This window comes from Salvelinus namaycush, chromosome 25 (genome assembly GCF_016432855.1).
Source record: "Salvelinus namaycush isolate Seneca chromosome 25, SaNama_1.0, whole genome shotgun sequence".
Taxonomy (NCBI): Eukaryota; Metazoa; Chordata; class Actinopteri; order Salmoniformes; family Salmonidae; genus Salvelinus; species Salvelinus namaycush.
This window is the reverse complement of record NC_052331.1, coordinates 28,292,099-28,311,432: the sequence shown is the minus strand read 5'-3', so window position 1 is coordinate 28,311,432 and position 19,334 is coordinate 28,292,099. Positions and strand designations below refer to the sequence as shown.

Here is a 19,334-nt window from a genome sequence, read left to right as displayed (position 1 = left end):
GAGCATCATGCTGTGGGGATGTTTTTCAGCAGCAGGGACTGGGAGACTAGTCAGGATCGAGGGAAAGATGAACGGAGCAAAGTACAGAGAGAAAAACTGCTCCTGAGCTCTCAGGACCTCAGACTGGGGCCAAGGTTCACCTCCCAACAGGACAACGACCCTAAGCATACAGCCAAGACAACGCAGAAGTGGCTTTGGGACAAGTCTCTGAATGTCCTTGAGTGTCCCAGTCAGAGCCTGGACTTGAACCCGATCGAACATCTCTTGAGAGACCTGAAAATAGCTGTGCAGCGACGCTCCCCATCCAACCTGACAGAGCTTGAGAGAATCTGCAGAGAAGAATGGGAGAAACTCCCCAAATACAGGTGTTCCAAGCTTGTAGCATTATACCCAAGAATAATCGCTGCCAAAGGCGCTTGAACAAGTACTGAGAAAAGGGTCTGAATACTTATGTACTTATACTTATTTGATATTACAGTTTTTTTATTTGTAATAAATGTGAAACATTTTCTACAAACCTGTTTTTCCTTCGTCCTTATGGGGTATTGTTTGTTGATTGATGAGGGTGGGGAAACGATGTAATCCATTTTAGAATAAGACTGTAACGTAACAAAATGTGGAAAAGGTTTAAGGGTCTGAATACTTTCCGAATGCACTGTATATATGGAGACTTAAGTGCCAAAAAGAAGGGGTTAGGCAAGTCTTGTAAGACCTGTGGGCATCCTAGAGCAAAACAACCGACATGCACATGTTCGTGAGAGTCTCACCTTTCCACAGAGGGGTCATATTAGAGTGTGTAGCCCAAACTGTACAGACGCTGCAGACAGTAGTTATCAGATCGGCTGTACCGACTTCAGATGAGTCACTTGTGGGGGTCATAGAGCACCATCGTGTTCCTGCGTCTCCTCTTTCTATAGAGGAGTCAAAATAGTTTTTAGGCCAAACCGTTCGGATGCTACAGACGATTTTGTGAGAAGACAGATATCTCTAGCTTAAACTGACTGATTAGATTTCCGCAGGGGCGCGGACATCAAACTTAGGGAGTTTTAAACAGGTTAATATTCGCAAGGCCGCTGGGCCAGGCGGAATACCAGGATGTGTACTCAGAGCATGCACTGACCAGCTGGCAAGTGTCTACACTGACATTTTCAACCTATCCCTGACCCGATTTGTAATACCAAATTGTTTTAAGCAGGCCACCATTGTCCTGTGTCCAAGAACGCTAAGGTAACCTGCCTAAATGACTATCGCCCAATAGCACACATCTATAGCCATGAAATGCTTTGAAAGGCTGATCATGGCTCACATCAACACCATCATCCCAGAAACCCTGGATGCACTCCAATTCTCACACTGCTCCAACAAATCAAATCAAATTTTATTTATCACATGCGCCAAATACAACAGGTGTGACAAATACAATTTGATTTGATTTGATTTAGTCCAGGTAGCCATTTGATTAGCTAGTTATCAGTCTTGTTAAGCAGTCTTATGGCTTGGGGTAGAAGCTATTCAGGGTCCTGTTGGTTCCAGCCTCGATGCACTGGTACCGCTTGCCGTGCAGTAGCAGAGAGAAGGGGAATAGAGACAAGGTAGAGTCGCAATTCAACTGCTCAGACACGAGAGGTATGTGGCAGGGTCTACAGCCAATCACGGACTACAAAAGGAAAACCAGCCCCGTCGCGGACCATGATGTCTTGCTCCCAGACAAACTAAACAACTTATTTTCTCGCTTTGAGGACAACACAGTGCCACTGACACGGCCCGCTACCAAAACCTGCGGGGTCTCCTTCACTGCAGCCAACGTGAGTAAAACATTTAAACGTGTTAACCCTCGCAAGGCTGCTGGCCCAGACGGCATCCCCAGCCGTGTCCTCAGAGCATGCGAAGACCGGCTAGCTGGTGTGTTTACGGACATATTCAATCAATCCTTATCCCAGTCTGCTGTTCCCACATGCTTCAAGAGGGCCACCATTGTTTCTGTTCCCAAAAAAGCGAAGGTAACTGAACTAAATGTCTATCGCCCCGTAGCACTCCCTTCCGTCATCATGAAGTGCTTTGAGAGACTAGTCAAGGACCATATCACCTCCGCCCTACCTGACACCCTAGACCCACTCCAATTTGCTTACCGTCCCAATAGGTCCACAGACGACGCAATCGCAATCACACTGCACACTGCCCTAACCCATCTGTACAAGAGGATACCTAATGTAAGAATGCTGTTCATCGACTACAGCTCAGCATTTAACACCATAGTACCCTCCAAACTCGTCATTAAGCTCGAGACCCTGGGTCACGACCCCGCCTTGTGCAACTGGGTCCTGGACTTCCTGACGGGCCGCCCCCAGGTGGTGAGGGTAGGTAACAACATCTCCACCCCGCTGATCCTCAACACTGGGGCACCACAAGGGTGTGTTCTCAGCCCTCTCCTGTACTCCCTGTTCACCCATGACTGCGTGGCCATGCACGCCTCCAACTCAATCATCAAGTTTGCAGACGACACTACAGCGGTAGGCTTGATTACCAACAACGACGAGACGGCCCTCGGAGTGTGGTGTCAGGAAAATAACCTCACACTCAATGTCAACAAAACAAAGGAGATGATCGTGGACTTCAGGAAACAGCAGAGGGAGCAGCCCCCTATCCACATCGAAGGGACAGCAGTGGAGAAGGTGGAAAGTATTAAGTTCCTCTGCGTACACATCATGGACAAACTGAAATGGTCCACCCTACACAGACAGTGTGGTGAAGAAGGCGCAAGAGTGCCTCTTCAACCTCAGGAGGCTGAAGAAATTTGGCTTGTCACCAAAAACACCCACAAACTTTTACAGATGCACAATCGAGAGCATCCTGTCGGGATGCATCACTGCCTGGTACGGCAACTGCTCCGCCAACAACCGTAAGGCTCTCCAGAGGGTAGTGAGGTCTGCACAACGCATCACCGGGGGCAAACTACCTGCCCTCCAGGACACCTACACCACCCGATGTAACAGGAAGGCCAAAAAGATCATCAAGGACAACAACCACCCGAGCCACTGCCTGTTCACCCCGCTATCATGCAGAAGGCGAGGCCAGTACAGGTGCATCAAGTGGGGACCGAGAGACTGAAAAACGGCTTCTATCTCAAGGCCATCAGACTGTTAAACAGCCATCACTAACATTGAGTAGCTGCTGCCAACATACTGACTCATCTCTAGCCACTTCAATAATGAAAAATTTATGTAATAAATGTATCACTAACCACTTTATATAATGTTTACATACCCTACATTACTCATCACATATGTATATACTGTACTCTATACCATCTACTGCATCTTGCCTATGCCGTTCGGCCATCGCTCATTCATATATTTTTATGTACATATTCTTATTCATTCCTTTACACTTGTGTGTATAAGGTAGTTGTTGTGAAATTGTTAGGTTAGATTACTTACTTGTTAGATATTACTGCATGGTCGGAACTAGAAGCACAAGCATTTCGCTACATTCGCATTAACATCTGCTAACCATGTGTATGTGACAAATAAAATTTGATTTGATTTTAATAGGTTTGTCGTGCCCTCTTCACGACTGTCTTTGTGTGTTTGGACCATGATAGTTTGTTGGTGATGTGGACACCAAGGAAGTTGAAGCTCTCAACCTGCTCCACTACAGCCCTGTCAATGAGAATGGGGGCGTGCTCGGTCCTCCTTTTCCTGTAGCCCACAATCATCTCCTTTGTCTTGATCACGTTGAGGGAAAGGTTGTTAACCTGGCACCACACTGTCAGGTCTCTGACCTCCTCTCTACAGGCTGTCTCATCGTTGTTGGTGATCAGGTCTACCACTGTTATGTCATCGGCAAACTTAATGGTGTTGGAGTCGTGCCTGGCCATGCAGTCATGAGTGAACAGGGAGTACAGGAGGGGACTGAGCACGCACCCCCGAGGGGCCCCCATGTTGAGGATCAGCGTGGCGGATGTGTTGTTACCTCCCCTTACCACCTGGGGGCGGCCCGTCTGGAAGTCCAGGATCCAGTTGCAGAGGGAGGTATTTAGTCCCAGGATCCTTAGCTTAGTGATGAGCTTTGAGGGCACTATGGTGTTGAACGCTGAGCTGTAGTCAATGAATAGCATTCTCACAGAGAAATTCCTTTTGTCCAGGATGGAAAGGGCAGTGTGGAGTGCAAAAGAGATTGCATCATCTGTGGATCTGTTGGGGCGGTATGCAAATTGGAGTGGCTCTAGGGTTTCTGGGATAATGGTGTTGATGTGAGCCATGACCAGCCTTTCAAAGCACTTCATGGCTACAGATGTGAGTGTTACGGAGCGGTAGTCATTTAGGCAGGTTACCTTAGTGTTCTTGGGCACAGGGACTATGGTGGTCTGCTTGAAACATGTTCGTATTACAGACTCAGGCCGGGACAGGTTGAAAATGTCAGTGAAGACACTTGCCAGTTGGTCAGCGCATGCTCGGAGTTCACGTCCTGGTAATCCGTCTGGCCCAGTGGCCTTGTGAATGTTGACCTGCTTAAAGGTCTTACATCGGCTACGGAGAGCGTGATCACACAGTCGTCCGGAACAGCTGAAGCTCTCATGCATGTTTCAGTGTTGCTTGCCTCGAAGCGAGCATAGAAGTAATTTAGCTCGTCTGGTAGGCTCGTGTCACTGGGCAGCTCATGGCTGTGCTTCCATTTGTAGTCTGTAATAGTTTGTAAGCCCTGCCACATCCAACGAGTGTCGGAGCCGGTGTAGTACGATTCAATCTTAGTCCTGTATTGACGCTTTACCTGTTCGATGGTTCGTCGGAGGGCATTGCGGGATTTCTTATAAGCGTCCGGGTTAGAGTCCCGCTCCTTGGAAGCAGCAGCTCTACCCTTTAGCTCAGTGTGGATAGTGCCTGTAATCCATGGTTTCTGGTTGGGGTATGTACGTACAGTCACTGTGGGGACGACGTCATCGATGCACAAATTGATGAAGCCAGTGACTGATGTGGTGTACTCCTCAACGCCATCGGAAGAATCCCAGAGCATATTCCAGTCTGTGCTAACAAAACAGTCCTGTAGCTTAGCATCTGCTTCATCTGACCACTTTTTTATTGACCGAGTCACTGCTGCTTCCTGCTTTAGTTTTTGCTTGTAAGCAGGAGGATAGTATTATGGTCAGATTTGCCAAATGGAGGGTGAGGGAGAGCTACCTGCATTGACCTTTAAAAAAAAAAAAAACCCTATGCACATACGCTGGACTCTACCCACACACTCACACATACTTACACCCTAAAACACACACACGCCCACACATACCATGCGTACATATGCATACTGATGCCACACACACACACTTTCCCACTCACCACATATGCTGCTACAGCTCAGTCTATGATCTATCCTGTTGCCTAATCACTTTACCCCTACCTATATGTACTGTACATAGCTACCTCAATTACCTCGTACCCTTGCACATCGACTCGGTACTGGTACCCTGTGTATATAGCAGAGGTGGGACCAAGTCATTGTTTTACAAGTCACAGGTAAGTCTCAAGTCCCAAGTCAAGTCCCAAGTCAAGACAGGCAAGTCCGAGTCAAGTCTCAAGTCAAGACCAACAAGTCTCAAGTCAAGTCTCAAGCCCTAAACTTTGAGTTTCGAGTCCTAACAAGTCATAATGTGCTCTTCACCAAATGTAATACCATTTCATATTTTTAACAAGAGTAATAGTTAGTATATTACATTTACGCAAATCATAAATGCTTTTAAAAATATATATTTTTATTACTTTCCAACAAACTCTATATTTCCATGGAAATACATGGGTAGCCATGAGAAAGACCTGCCCCCCATAGCGATCGACTATCGAGGATCACTATGGGAGCGCAATCGGGCGATGTAGGCTTGTACACAATTGCCCAACCTTAACACACACTCACTCTCTCTCTCTCTCTCTCTGTGGTTACAGTAGGCTAACGTGTGTCAATGGTTTTAGGAACAGTAGTAACATCAGTCAGGATTTAGGCTACCAACTGCCTAGCCAGTTGTAGCTCAATCTTGGGTGCAATGATCACGTTCCTGCACTGACTGACTGTGTGGAGGCTCATTGATTTAACATTACGTTAGCCTACACTAGCAAAGTTATAAATTATATAGCTGTTGGCTATATTAGCCACGACTTACCGTTCTTTGTGCAGCTTCAAATGTCGAACAAAGTTGAAAGTTGTCATTTTCTTCCTGCATGTTTTGCAAGTTGCAATCCGTTTTTTGTTGATACAGCGTAGTCTTTATATCTGAAAATAATAATTTTGGGTATCATCTTTCCAAGGGCTCCATCTGAATTCACCTGCCGACGTTCCTCTGCACTCCCATGCGCAACATTTCTCAGCTCGCACAATTTGATTGGCTGCTGTCCGATTCAAACTGTAATCCATTAAATGAAGAGTTGATGTGCTGAACACTTTTTTTAATAGCATAATCTTTTATATTTGGGCTTGGGGGGGTATCATCGGCTATGAAAAGCCAACTGACATTTACTCCTGAGGTGCTGATCTGTTGCTCCCTCGACAACCACTGGGATTCTTATTATTTGACCCTGCTGGTCATCTATGAACATCTCCACCCGGCACAGTCAGAAGAGGACTGGTCACCCTTCATAGCCTGGTTCCTCTCTAGGTTTCTTCCTAGGGAGTTTTTCCTAGCCACCGTGCTTCTACACTTGCATTGGTTGCTGTTTGGGGTTTTAGGCTGGGTTTCTGTACAGCACTTTGTGACATCAGCTGATGTAAGAAGGGCTTTATAAATACATTTGATTGATTGATTGATCAAGTCAGTCCAAGTTAAGTCACGAGTCATTGCTGTTAAAGTCAAAGTCAAGTTGCAAGTCATCATATTTGTGACTCGAGTCCACACCTCTGGTACATAGGCATGTTATTTTTACTCGTTATTTATTATTCACTGTGTATTTATTCGTGTCACTATTTCCTTTTTTTCATCTATAACTCTGCATTGTTGGAAAAGTACCCTTAAGTAAGCATATCACTGTTAGTGTACACTTGTTGGCTTCGAAGCATGTGACAAATACAATTTGATTAGATTTTTTATTTAAAAAAATGTGTTTATTTTTCCTTTTCAAGTGTCCCTGTCTAACACGGAAAGCTTCCCAGACACAATGAATGCTGGGAAAGCACAGGAGAACTATGTATTTCACGACCCACTTCACAATTATGAGAGACGTTTGTCAGAGGAAAACCAGTCCCCTCTCCATCCGCTAGAGTAAACACACACAGGGTCTCCAACTCCCCACCACACGGGCTGCCTCGTCTGCCCCTCCTGTCAGTGTGTGTCATATCAGTAGGTCCATTGGGAGAGCTGGCATTTATGACAACTGCCCGAGTTACCAGACCGACAGCCACCAGCCAGCATATGGGGCCTCCAATGGCCCAGTTGCTTGGAGCATGGTGTTTGGAGCACAAATCTTAGATTCCTGCATGGGCCAAATATGTTTTGTTATTTTGTTATTCCTGTGTTTATCATATTGCACAACAGCTGATCAAACTAACACTGAGTTGACCCCTCCCCACTCAGACCACTCCCAGACAGTCCTAGCAAAATTGTTGTAAAATTGTAAAATTGAATGAATAAATGTTTTTCCTCAATCTACACACGATACCCCATAATGACAAAGCAAAAACTGTTTTTTAGACATGTTTGCAAATGTATTAAAAATAAAACAGAAATACCTTATTTACAGAAGTATTCAGACCCTTTGCTATGAGACTCAATTTAGCTCAGGTGCATCCGGTTTCCATTGATCATCCTTGAGATGTTCCTAAAACTTGGGAGTCCACTTGTGGTAAATTTAATTGATTGGACATGATTTGGAAAGGCACACACACCTGTCTATATAAGGTCCCACAGTTGACAGTGCATGTCAGTGGAAAAACCAAGCCATGAGGTTGAAGGAATTGTCCGTAGAGCTCCGAGACAGGATTTTGTCGAGGCACAGATCTAGGGAAGGATACTAAAACATTTCTGCAGCATTGAAGGTCCCCAAGAACACAGTGGCCTCCATCATTCTTAAATGGAAGAAGTTTGGAACCACCAAGACTTCCGAGAGCTGGGCGCTCGGCCAAACTGAGCATTCGGGGGAGAAGGGCCTTGGTCAGGGAGGTGACCAAGAACCCGATGGTCACTGACAGAACTCCAGAGTTCCACTGTGGAGATGGGAGAACCTTCCAGAAGGACAACCATCTCTGCAGCACTCCACCAATCAGGCCTTTATGGTAGTGGCCAGACAGAAGCCACTCCTCAGTAAAAGGCACATGACAGCCCACTTGGAGTTTGCCAAAAGGCACCTAAAGGACTCTGACCATGAAAAACAAGATTCTCTGGTCTGATGAAACCAAAATTTAACTCTTTGGCCTGATTGCCAAGTGTCACATCTGGAGGAAACCTGGCACCATCCTGGTGAAGCATTGTGGTGGCAACTTCATGCTGTGGAGATGTTTTCAGCGGCAGGGACTGGGAGACTAGTCAGGAGAGGGAAAGATGAACGGAGCAAAGTACAGAGAGATCCTTGATGAAAACCTGCTCCAGAGCGCTCAGGATCTCAGACTGGGGCGAAGGTTCACCTTCCAACAGGACAACGACCCTAAGCACAAGGCCTAGCCAGAGCCCGGACTTGAACCCGATCGAACATCTCTTGAGACCTGAAAACAGCTGTGCAGCGACACTCCCAATCAAACCTGATAGAGTTTGAGAGGATCTGCAGAGAATGGGAGAAACTCCCAAATACAGGTGTGCCAAGCTTGTAACGTCATACCCAAGAAGAAGAAGAAGACTTGAGGCTGTAATTGCTGCAAAAGTTGCTTCAACAAAGTACTGAGTAAATGGTCTGAATACTTGTGAAAATGTTATATTTCGTTTTGCTGTTATTATGGGGCATTGTGTGTAGATTGAGGGAATACCATTTTTTTTTTTTTTTAATGAGGGTGTAACGTAACACAATGTGGAAAAAGTCAAGGGGTCTGAATACTTTCCGAATGCACTGTACATTGCTTTGGAAGCATCTGTTGAAAGACCATATCATGAAGCATATGTTAGAACATCCCAGTAAGAACCCAAGTTCATGACCTTTAGGACTCAATGACTGTGGTGAAATTCTCAAATGGCCTCACTACATCCATATTGGCTCCTTCTCATGACTATAAAGATAAGGACTAATTAGGGTTGTATGAGATTGCTTTCAGCTATAAAGACTTTCTGATCAGGTGAGGAGAGCTGGCCATCAGCCACTCTCTCGGTAAGTGTCCCCTTCTTTCTTAGGGTAGATGGATAGTGTGGCTGTTCTAGTGTTTTGCAAAATTACATGTGCAGACAATTATTTTGCTATGAAATTAAATATGTCTGACGTGATTCTTAAGTGAATGTAGTTGATTTTATTGAATTGTTAGTGGATATTTGTAATAGACAGAAGCAATGAACACATTTGGCGAAAAGTGGTCCATCTGCACTTAACCCTTTATTTTCAGATTCTGGGATATTTACGTCATTTTCTGCTGCTTTCTGACAATATCACCACCATGAATCAACCAACGTCATTTAACACTCAAAATAGACATCTACATTTAACATCTAATTCCAAAACAGTCACAACAAGCACTCTGGGTTTGGTTTCCTAGGCGAATATCATGATTCACTTTTATTAAAAGCGTCATCACAACAGTTCATCATACGATGTTCCAAAAAAATAACAGACACAAAAAAACAATTTACAACGTATGTCTGTAAACTTCAAGGCTAGTTAGAATTGAGGTAATGCTGTTCAGCTTGGTGGCTAAAAGAAACAAAAAGTCCATTCAAAGATAAAAGGTACCTGATTATTTTACTCTTACACCAGTGCATCATCAGGAATAGAGTGAGACGAATAGATTGCAGAACTTTTTAATGTCATCATTTGTATGCGATTTCATTTATCTTTTTCACCAACACTTGTGGTTGTAGTTGTGTTTAAATGGGAGAGCGATGTTTGAAACATTCAAAAGCTGCCTTCGGTTATTGCTGTCTCCCTCCGCGTTGTTGGAGAGAGGTCTCTCCTCTGCTCGGCTTTGTCAGTGTCAGACTAAAAACAGGCAGGAGACCCAGGACCATCGGTCGCTGTGAAACTGGAAAACTGTTTCTATAACCAGTGTGACTTGGAAGAGTCAGACAATATGGGTGTTAATAGTAGACAGAAAACTGCTACTGAGAAGGGTAATGGGAGAGGAACGGTTGGAGGGTGACGGTAGGACCGTCCGATTGAAACGGGGGAACAGTCAGGTTGGATTGTTAGAGTGTAAGACTACAGGAATAGACAGTCGGGTGTGTGTGGGTGTTGACGGGTGTGTGTGTGATCGTCTGTGAGAGACTGGGAACAGTCAGGTTGGATTGTTAGAGTGTAAGACTACAGGAATAGACAGTCGGGTGTGTGTGGGTGTTGACGGGTGTGTGTGTGATCGTCTGTGAGAGACTGGGAACAGTCAGGTTGGATTGTTAGAGTGTAAGACTACAGGAATAGACAGTCGGGTGTGTGTGGGTGTTGACGGGTGTGTGTGTGATCGTCAGTGAGAGACTGGGAACAGTCAGATTATTAGGCCATCTGATTTGTGAGAACTTCATCCTGCTCTTAAAAGCAGAACAGTACAACAGCAAAATCTAAATGACCCATGATCCTTTTCATCAGCAGCATATAGACAGACGCTTAATGCCATTAAATTGTACGCCACTGGAGAGTTACGAGATGCTACTTACTGTCACAATATCCACCAAAAAATTAAATAATAAATGAAACAGAAAAGCAGCATAGCACTATTGGAACGATTAATTCCTATAATAATATTTGAGGAAATTTCCCATTTCATCTAGAATGCACCGTTCAGTGAACAAAGACCAAAAATAACACCCTTAAAACATCCGCAAAACTCTACTTCAGTTAGCTTTTTCCCTGACTATGCCATTAACAATACATTAAGAGCCTTTTAGCTACATATGCTCTCCCTGATTAAAATGTTTACCTGTCAAAGAAACAAAAACAATGAAAAGAAAAAAGAAAAAACAAATTCATATGTTTGGATATCAAGTTGGTGTGTGTGTGTGTGTGTGGGGGGGGGGTCAAAGGCCAGTTAGATTCAGTCACTCTTCTCTTCCTCCTTAAGGGCATCCTCTCCTTCCTCCTCGGCCTCCAGGTCTTCCGGTGAGTCGGCTTCCTCTGCTAATGCTGAGGCCTCATCTTCTAGCGCAGACGACTCTGCAGTCTTCTCCAGGCTCTCAGCTGAGTCACTGTCATCAGCAGTCTCTGGGTCTGCGGTAGCGGCAGCAGGGCGATCCAGGGCAACCTGGCCGGGCTCCTTCTCCTGGCCCTGAGCTCCAGAGGCAACCCCCATGGCTCCAGCCATGGCACTCTGCAGGTCGGCCAGGGCAGTGGGGGGGAAGCCAGGCAGGGTGAGACCTCCCAGGCCAGGGGGCAGGAACATGTAGGGGGAAAAGAGCCCCGGGGCCATGGTGGAGAGCAGGAAGGGATTGAAGGCCAGTGAGGTAGCTGACATGCCGGAGGCGGCCATAGCGGCAGCAGCCACATTCAGAGCCGCGGCCTCCCCATTAGCCTTGCTCGACTCTGCCTCCTCCCCAGTGTCGTCCTTCTCCTCATCCTGCTCTTGTCCACCCTCCCTGGCGTCTCTCTTCGATGTCTCGTCCGAATCGCCCTCGTCGTTGGTGCCGTTGGAGGCTGCAGCAGGCGTGGCTGCAGCCAGGTTGCTTGCGAACAGGCCTCCCAGGCCAAACATGTTGGGCAGACCGCCCATACCAGCCATGCCAGGCAGCATGAGAGGCAGCATGGCCGAGGCGTGTTTAGCATCAGCCCCCCCCATGCCGGGGAAGCCCATGAGCTGCAGCTGCAGACTCTGGAGGCTCTGTAGGCCCTGCAAGCTGGTGAGGTCCATGCCTCCAAACAGGCCGTTTATCAGCAGGGGGTTAAGGCCCCCAGAGGATGCAGCCTGGGCCGCTGCTGCCTTGGCGATCTCCGATTTGGGACGTCTTCCCCGACGACGGACACCCTCCTCACGCACCAAGGGTCCAGTCAGGAGACGGTCGAACATGGCCTCAGGGAGGAAGCCCTAAGGAAGGGAGAGGAGACCACAGTTAGTTTGACATTACACTCATGGCAGTCAATGACAATTTACCGATTAGGCATCAATTTCTGCTCAGAGTTCAAACTGCTTGTTGAAATTCCATCAGATAAAGTCAAAATATAAAACAAGTGCTGATTGGAATCATTTGATGGCTAAACAGGAGAATGACAAATGACCCACCGATTGCTTGACAATGTCAGTCCAGTCTGGAGCGACGGCAAAATCTGAGTTCTCCAGGAGCCATCTGGGAAGATCCTTCATGGGAGGGGCCATGGCACCACCCATCTGGGAAAGAAATGGAACAAATGGTTCATAAGCTACCAATACCTTCAGTTCTGCTATGAAAAGACAAATTAGGTCTTTGAAACTGTTGCGACCAATACATGTGTGAAAATTGATTTGTACCAAAATGAGCCCAACCCTTTCTGTACCAAAATGAGCCCAACCCTTTCTGTACCGAAATGAGCCCAACCCTTTCTGTACCGAAATGAGCCCAACCCTTTCTGTACCGAAATGAGCCCAACCCTTTCTGTACCGAAATGAGCCCAACCCTTTCTGTACCGAAATGAGCCCAACCCTTTCTGTACCGAAATGAGCCCAACCCTTTCTGTACCGAAATGAGCCCAACCCTTTCTGTACCGAAATGAGCCCATACCTTTCTTCCGTTTCTCCGGTTGATCACGGGAACCTTCTCTTCTCCGGTGAGCGTGTTGATGTCGATCTTGTTGGGGTTCCGGCAGCGGTGTCTCTTTTGCTTGGGTTTGGGGAACTGGGAGGAGAGGAGCATCTCCTCACTCTTCTACAGTGAGGCAGACGGGAGAAGCGACAGGATTTAGGAACTATGACAGGACCAGACATCTGAGATTTAATACTTTATAGTATACTACAACCGTTACAAAATGGAATAGCTAAATGTTATATTTTGTAACCATAGTTGAATCACTGAAAGGGTTGTGGTAAGATTGATTTAGGAAAGGGAACAGGGGGTTGAAGGTAAAGGCTAAGTCATATTCCACATGAATGGATTATTCCACTGGATAAGGAAATCTGATAAAAAAATATTTTATACAAAAAAAGTCTAGTACATACTGGTGTGTACGCAGTAGGCATGTCCATGGTGTATGTGGGGTGCTGTCTGAGCCAGTCACTCAGGTCTTTGTTAGAGGGGGTACCAGCCTCCCTGTCCTCCATAGCGCTGACAGAGGGGACACAGGCGGAGGTGCTGGGAATGTTGTGGCGGTGGGAACGTGGGGGCATCTGCAACCCCTCCACTGAAGCTTTGGTCCTCTCTGAATCCTCCTGTTGCGGGAAGGCAGGAGAAACTCTGTTCATTACCATGTCAAATTAAATCATAATCTGTTCATTACCATGTAAAATTAAATCATGATCTGTTCATTACCATGTAAAATTTAATTATAGAGTATGTGTGTGTGATTTATTAATTATTATTTTTAATCAGATATATACTGAGAAAGAATAAATGCAACATCAGCTATTTCTAAGATTTTACATAGCTCATAAGGAAATCAGTCAATTGAAATAAATTCATTAGACCCTGATCTATGGACTGGGAATACAGATATGCATCTGTTGGTCACAGATACCTTAAAAACAATGGGGCTCAGGGTCTCGTCATGGTATTTCTGCCCATCCCATAACCTCACCTCCACCATGAGGCACTCTGTTTACAACTTTGACATCAGCAAACCGCTCGCCCACACGACGCCATACACATGGTCTGCGGTTGTGAGGCCGGTTGGATGTATTGCCAAATTCTAAATCTACGTTGGAGGTGGCTTATGGTTGAGAAATGAACATTCAATTTTCTGGCAACAACTCTGGTGGACATTCCTGCAGTCAGCATGCCAATTGCATGCTCCCTCAACATTTTGGACATCTGTGGCATTGTATTGTGTGACAAAACTGCATATTTTAGAGTGGCCTTTTATTGTCCCCAGCACAAGGTTTACTTGTGTAATGATCATGCTGTTTAATCAGCTTCTTTATATGCCACACATGTCAGGTGGATGGATTATCTTGGCAAAGATTAAATGCTCATTAACAGGGAAGTAAACAAATTTGTGCACCAAATTTGAGAGAAATAAGCTTTTTGTGATTATGGAATATTTATGGGATCTTTTATTTCAGCTCGTGAAACATGGAACCAACACTTTACAGTTGCATTTTCCTTCAGTGTAATTTGATGTTTTCATTCCTATCAAATTGATTTGAATGTAGTTTAGTCTAATTGAGAAAGCATGCCTTTTCCCAAAAAGATCCAATATGTACAATGTTCAGGGCATTTTACAAAAATGTTCAAAACTATATCCATCTGTGTATTTTCTTTATAATTATTGACGTAATGAGTCCTGTACCGTGGCTCCTCTCATGAACAGCAGCTCCAGCCCCTCCACATTTTTCCTGCGGCCCCGCCTCCTCCTGGTGGGCAGGTCAGCCTCAGCCAATGAGCAGTTGGCCCTGTGTCTGGAGGGTGTGGCCGGCTGCAGAAGCTCCATCTGTGCCTTGAGGGCAGCAGGTGAGACCATGCTGCTGGAGTAGCTCGCCGGGGAGGGCGCTGAAGACTTGTGGTGCTGGTGCAGAATACCCTGGAAAAGATAAACCAGTATGGAAACTTTTAGAGTAAACGAATAGACTAAAATACAATACCCGTAACAAAAATGGAAACTTTAATATAATACAGTCCATAGTGCTTTACATATTTGATTAATTTATATAAATAGTTATGATAAATACATTTTATTTTAATGGGATCCATTTTACTCATACACATGATCCCATTGAGATTAAAAATATTGAAAATCAGGGACCTGACCCAAAACTATAATAAAAAAATTATACAATGCAGTTGTAAAAAGTGAAGCATAATTCTCATTTCTGAATTTAGTATTAATTCCTAATTCTAAAGACCGTGCCTTGGTAAGATCCATGGCCTGGCTCTGGGACTCTGCAGCGTGAGACTCTCTGAGCTGGGCCACCATATCCATCAGGTTCCTGCGCTTGGCCGCACGCTCTGCCTCTATCTCCACCTTCCTCCGCCTGCGACGACGCTGCTTCGGCAATGATATGCTCAGAGCATCCTCCTGTACGGAGGAAGGGAAGGAGGGAGGAAGAGAGGGATGATTAAGATGTGATCACAACAACAATTAAAATCAATGAAAGTAAATTGCAATGATGTAAGGAATAAGTGTTTTTATGATTAATAAAGGAATATCTATTTACAGACTGCATCAATACATTAACTTCAATCAATTTATTGTGAAGGACTAATATCTCGATAAATTGTGCAGTTAGAACAAACTAAACCTACTTTGGGAGGGTAGGGATAGAGTCTTCGGTTAGCGGTTTCAGGCCTAGCTAGCGACTTACATTAGCCTGGGGCGAGAGGGTGAGGTCCTCGCTGCCACTGAAGCTGGTCTGAGCGGCCGCTGCCATCGACAGTTCGGCCAGGCTCTGCCTCGGCATGGGGCTTTCAGACGTCATGGGGCCGGGGTATCCAGGCAACAGGCCCGGGAAGTCGAAGAACTGGCGTCGGTTGGCGGGCCACTTGCCCTTGATGACCGCATCGCAGATGTTGTCCATGCGATTGATCATGACACGGTCCTGGAAGGTCGGGACAGAGCAAAGAGGAATGGGTTAATTCTAGAGCAGGGGTTGGAACCTTTTATAGAATACCACTAGAGCACTGGACTAGTACTTTCATGATGGAGTGATGTCTGACTTGAACAGGGCTTTGCTTGTTTTCCAAAAATTCTTTACATAAACTGATTTGTGTTGTATCAATACAGAACTTAAAGGGAACTCATGGCTTCCATTTTTATGTGTGTGTGTGTGCAGTTTGACAAAAGTATGTGGACACTTGCTTGTCAAAAATCTCATTACAAAATCATGGATATTAATATGGAGTTGGTCTCCCCTTTGCTGCTATAACAGCCACTCCTCTAGGAAGGCTTTCCACTAGATGTTGGAACATTGCTGAGGGGACTTGCATCCATTCAGCCACAAGAATATTAGTGAGGTCAGGTACTGATGTTGGTCGATTAGGCCTGGCTCTCAGTCGGCATTCCATTTCATCCCAAAGGTGTTTGATGGGGTTGAGGTCAGGGCTCTGTGCAGGCCAGTCAAGTTCTTCCACACCGATCGACAAACCATTTCCGTATGGACCTCGCTTTGTGCACGGTGGCACTGTCATGCTGAAACAAGAAAAGACTTACCATAAAGTTGGAATCGTCTAGAATGTCATTGTATGCTGTGGCGTTAAGATTTCCATTCACTGGAACTAAGAGGTCTAGCCCGAACCATGAAAAACAGCCCCAGACCTTTATTTCTCCTCCAACAAACTTTACAGTTGGCACTATGCATTGGGGCAGGTAGCGTTTTCCTGGCATCCGCCCAACCCAGATTTGTTCGGACTGCCAGATGGTGACGTATTATTCATCACTCCAGTGTCCAATGGAGGCGAGATTTACACCACTCTAGCTGACGCTTGACATTGCGCATGGTTACCTTAGGCTTGTGTGCGGCTGCTCGCCCATGGAAACCCTTTTCATGAAGCTCCAACAAACAGTTAATGTGCTTACCTTGCTTCCAGAGGCAGCTTGGAACGCAGTAGTGAGTGTTGCAACCAAGGACAGATGATTTTTACGTGCTAATTGCTTCAGCACTCGGAGGTTCCATTCTGTGAACTTGTGTGGCCTACCACTTCGCAGCTGAGCAGTTGTGGCTCCTAGAGGTTTCCACTTCACAATAACAGCACTTACAGTTGACCGGGGCAGCTCTAGCAGGGCAGAAATTTGAGGTGGTGGCATCCTATGATGGTGCCATGTTGAAAGTCACTGTGCTCTCCAGTAAGGCCATTCTACTGCCAATGTTTGTCTGTGGAGATTGCATGGCATGCTAGCAGTTACACTAATGCTAGTTAGCAACTTCCTTCAAACTGCAGACAGACATAAAAATGGTACCCACGAGTTCATCTGACTCCGGGGAAGTAGATAACGGGCTTCATTGTCAAAATATTGAAGTATCCCTTTAACACTCTGTCCAAGGAGTACTTTATGTACACCAAACATTAGGAACACCTTCCTAAAATTGAGTTGCGCACAATTTTTATCTTGATTATTCACCCTCAATGTCACACACACAATCCATGTCTCAGTTGTCTCAAGGCTTAAAAATGCTTCTTTAACCTGTCTCCTCCCCTTCATCTACACTGATTGGTGGATTTAACAAGTGACATCAATAAGGGATCATAGCTTTCACCTGGATTCACCTGGTCAGTCTGTCACGGAATGAGCAGGTGTTCTTAATGTTTTGTACACTCAATGTATAAAGTGTGCGCCTAACGTCCACTGACAGTTCCAACAATGTGTGTTTTTATATATTTGAATACATATGTTTAAAAAAATATATTTGTATATATTATTGGGAGTCACTGGTCAACATAACGTGCGTTTTCATTTGTGTATTCATATAATTCACCACTACATTAATACATATGTGAATGTATATCTGACTGAATGTATATCGTTTACTACAAACCTTGGGCCAGAAGGATGAGGTGGTTCTCTCCTGGAGGGCCGGGATGGCAGAGGGCTCTCCGTCCTCGGGGCAGAACCCGTCGCGGGTCTCGTCTCTGGCCGTGGTGCTCAGTGAGGCGTTGCTCTCCTCGTCAAAGTTCTTCTGCTCTGAGGTGGCGCCCGCTGAAAAACAACAATAGTGCTTTGTCAATACAAGCCACAGGAGAATCTACAAATGGCTTCATATATAGTACTTCCTTAATACTACACATCAGAATACTACGAGAACCATACAGTGTGTCCTCAATGCAAGCCTAAGCAGCTTAATTATACAAACACACAGCCATGTAGTCCTTTCTAAATGCCATCTAAAGCAGACCAACTACATACCGCCACTAACTGTTGTGGCTGGCTTCAACATAAAGCAGTAGACCCAACTGTTTGTCTAGACTTTTACAGACTCACTGTTGATGGTTTAAAATGAATTCAAACACCAATTGCCCTAAAATGGGATTTTTCCTTGTGAAAATACTTTAAGCAATGGAGTTAGGAGTAGGACCTACCTTCAGCTTGAGAGGACTTCTCAGACTTGTCGTCTTCCTCCATCTTCTCCTCATCGGGCCCTTTCTCAGCCACTGGTTTAGGAGACTTGGCAGGGCTTCCTTCTTTCTCATCTCTCTCTTCTTTCTTGGTTCCCTGCTCTTCTGATGCTTTAGGAGACTCTGGTTTCTCCTGGAAGTCCAGCTTTTTGTCCTGGTCCTTGGTCTCAGTGGGAGCTTTGTACTCTTTCTCGGGTTTGGCCTCCTTGGAAGTCTCTCCGTCAGCGTCGCCGTTGACCTCCATTTTCTCCTCTTTGTCTTCCTCCTCTCCCTTCTCTTCCTCCTTCATCTTCTTGGGAGACCCGGCCTTCTCTTCCTCCTTCACCTTCTTGGGAGACCCGGCCTTCTCTTCCTCCTTCACCTTCTTGGAAGACCCGGCCTTCTCTTCTTCCTTCACCTTCTTGGGAGACCCGGCCTTCTCTTCCTCCTTCACCTTCACGGGAGACCCGGCCTTCTCTTCCTTCTTCGCCTCCATCTCTTCTTCCTTGCCTTCGTCTGGTTTCTCAGGTTTAGTACATGGAATGTCGTTACCTTCCTCTTTCATCTCCTTCCCTTCTTCGTCCTCTTGGACAGGTAAGGATTTCTCAGCACCAGCAGTAGCTGTGGCCTGCTCATTGGAAGAGGAAGAAGCAGTAGAGAGAGCTCCATCGCGGGGCGGCTGAGGCACCCCAGCCGATCCCCCCTTGGTGAACTTCCTGTGGGCCTCCAGGAAGCCCAGCGCAGGGTCGTTGAGGATGTGGTAGTCAGTGCGGCTCACGCCGTGCTTGGAGGCGCCCAGGAGGAGGTCGTGGTCGTGCCGGCCGCAGTCCCACCACTCGGGCAGGTCGGAGCTAGGCTGGCAGAGGCGCAGGCGCTCACCTAGCAGGGGGTTGGGCAGCACCTGCTCGCGAATGCGACGCAGCAGCTCAATGCGGTAGAGGGTGCGTGAGGCGCGCTCCTCCGTGATGGGGTCAATGATCAGGGTAGGGTCTGGGAGCTCTGCCAGACAAACGAGGGAGGAGGAGGGTGGGGGTAGGTAAGGAGTAAGAGGGTGGGAGGAAGGAAGGAGGGTGGGGGTAGGTAAGGAGTA

General features: G+C 46.1%; 1 protein-coding gene across 1 annotated transcript in view; it reads right to left on the bottom strand.

Annotated features, from left to right (window-relative positions):
• Positions 1-9,469: 9,469 nt before the first annotated feature.
• Positions 9,470-19,334, bottom strand: part of LOC120019866 (chromodomain-helicase-DNA-binding protein 7-like) — a 96,670-nt gene continuing 86,805 nt past the window's right edge. Inside the window, exons 28-36 of the mRNA XM_038963280.1 lie at positions 18,230-19,243; positions 17,689-17,849; positions 15,520-15,753; positions 15,066-15,233; positions 14,508-14,738; positions 13,222-13,431; positions 12,788-12,931; positions 12,313-12,417; positions 9,470-12,117 (exon numbers count right to left, since the gene is read on the bottom strand). Coding sequence (XP_038819208.1) covers positions 11,134-12,117; positions 12,313-12,417; positions 12,788-12,931; positions 13,222-13,431; positions 14,508-14,738; positions 15,066-15,233; positions 15,520-15,753; positions 17,689-17,849; positions 18,230-19,243 — 3,251 coding nt within the window. The 3' untranslated portion in view covers positions 9,470-11,133. The remainder of the gene's footprint in view (positions 12,118-12,312; positions 12,418-12,787; positions 12,932-13,221; positions 13,432-14,507; positions 14,739-15,065; positions 15,234-15,519; positions 15,754-17,688; positions 17,850-18,229; positions 19,244-19,334) is intronic.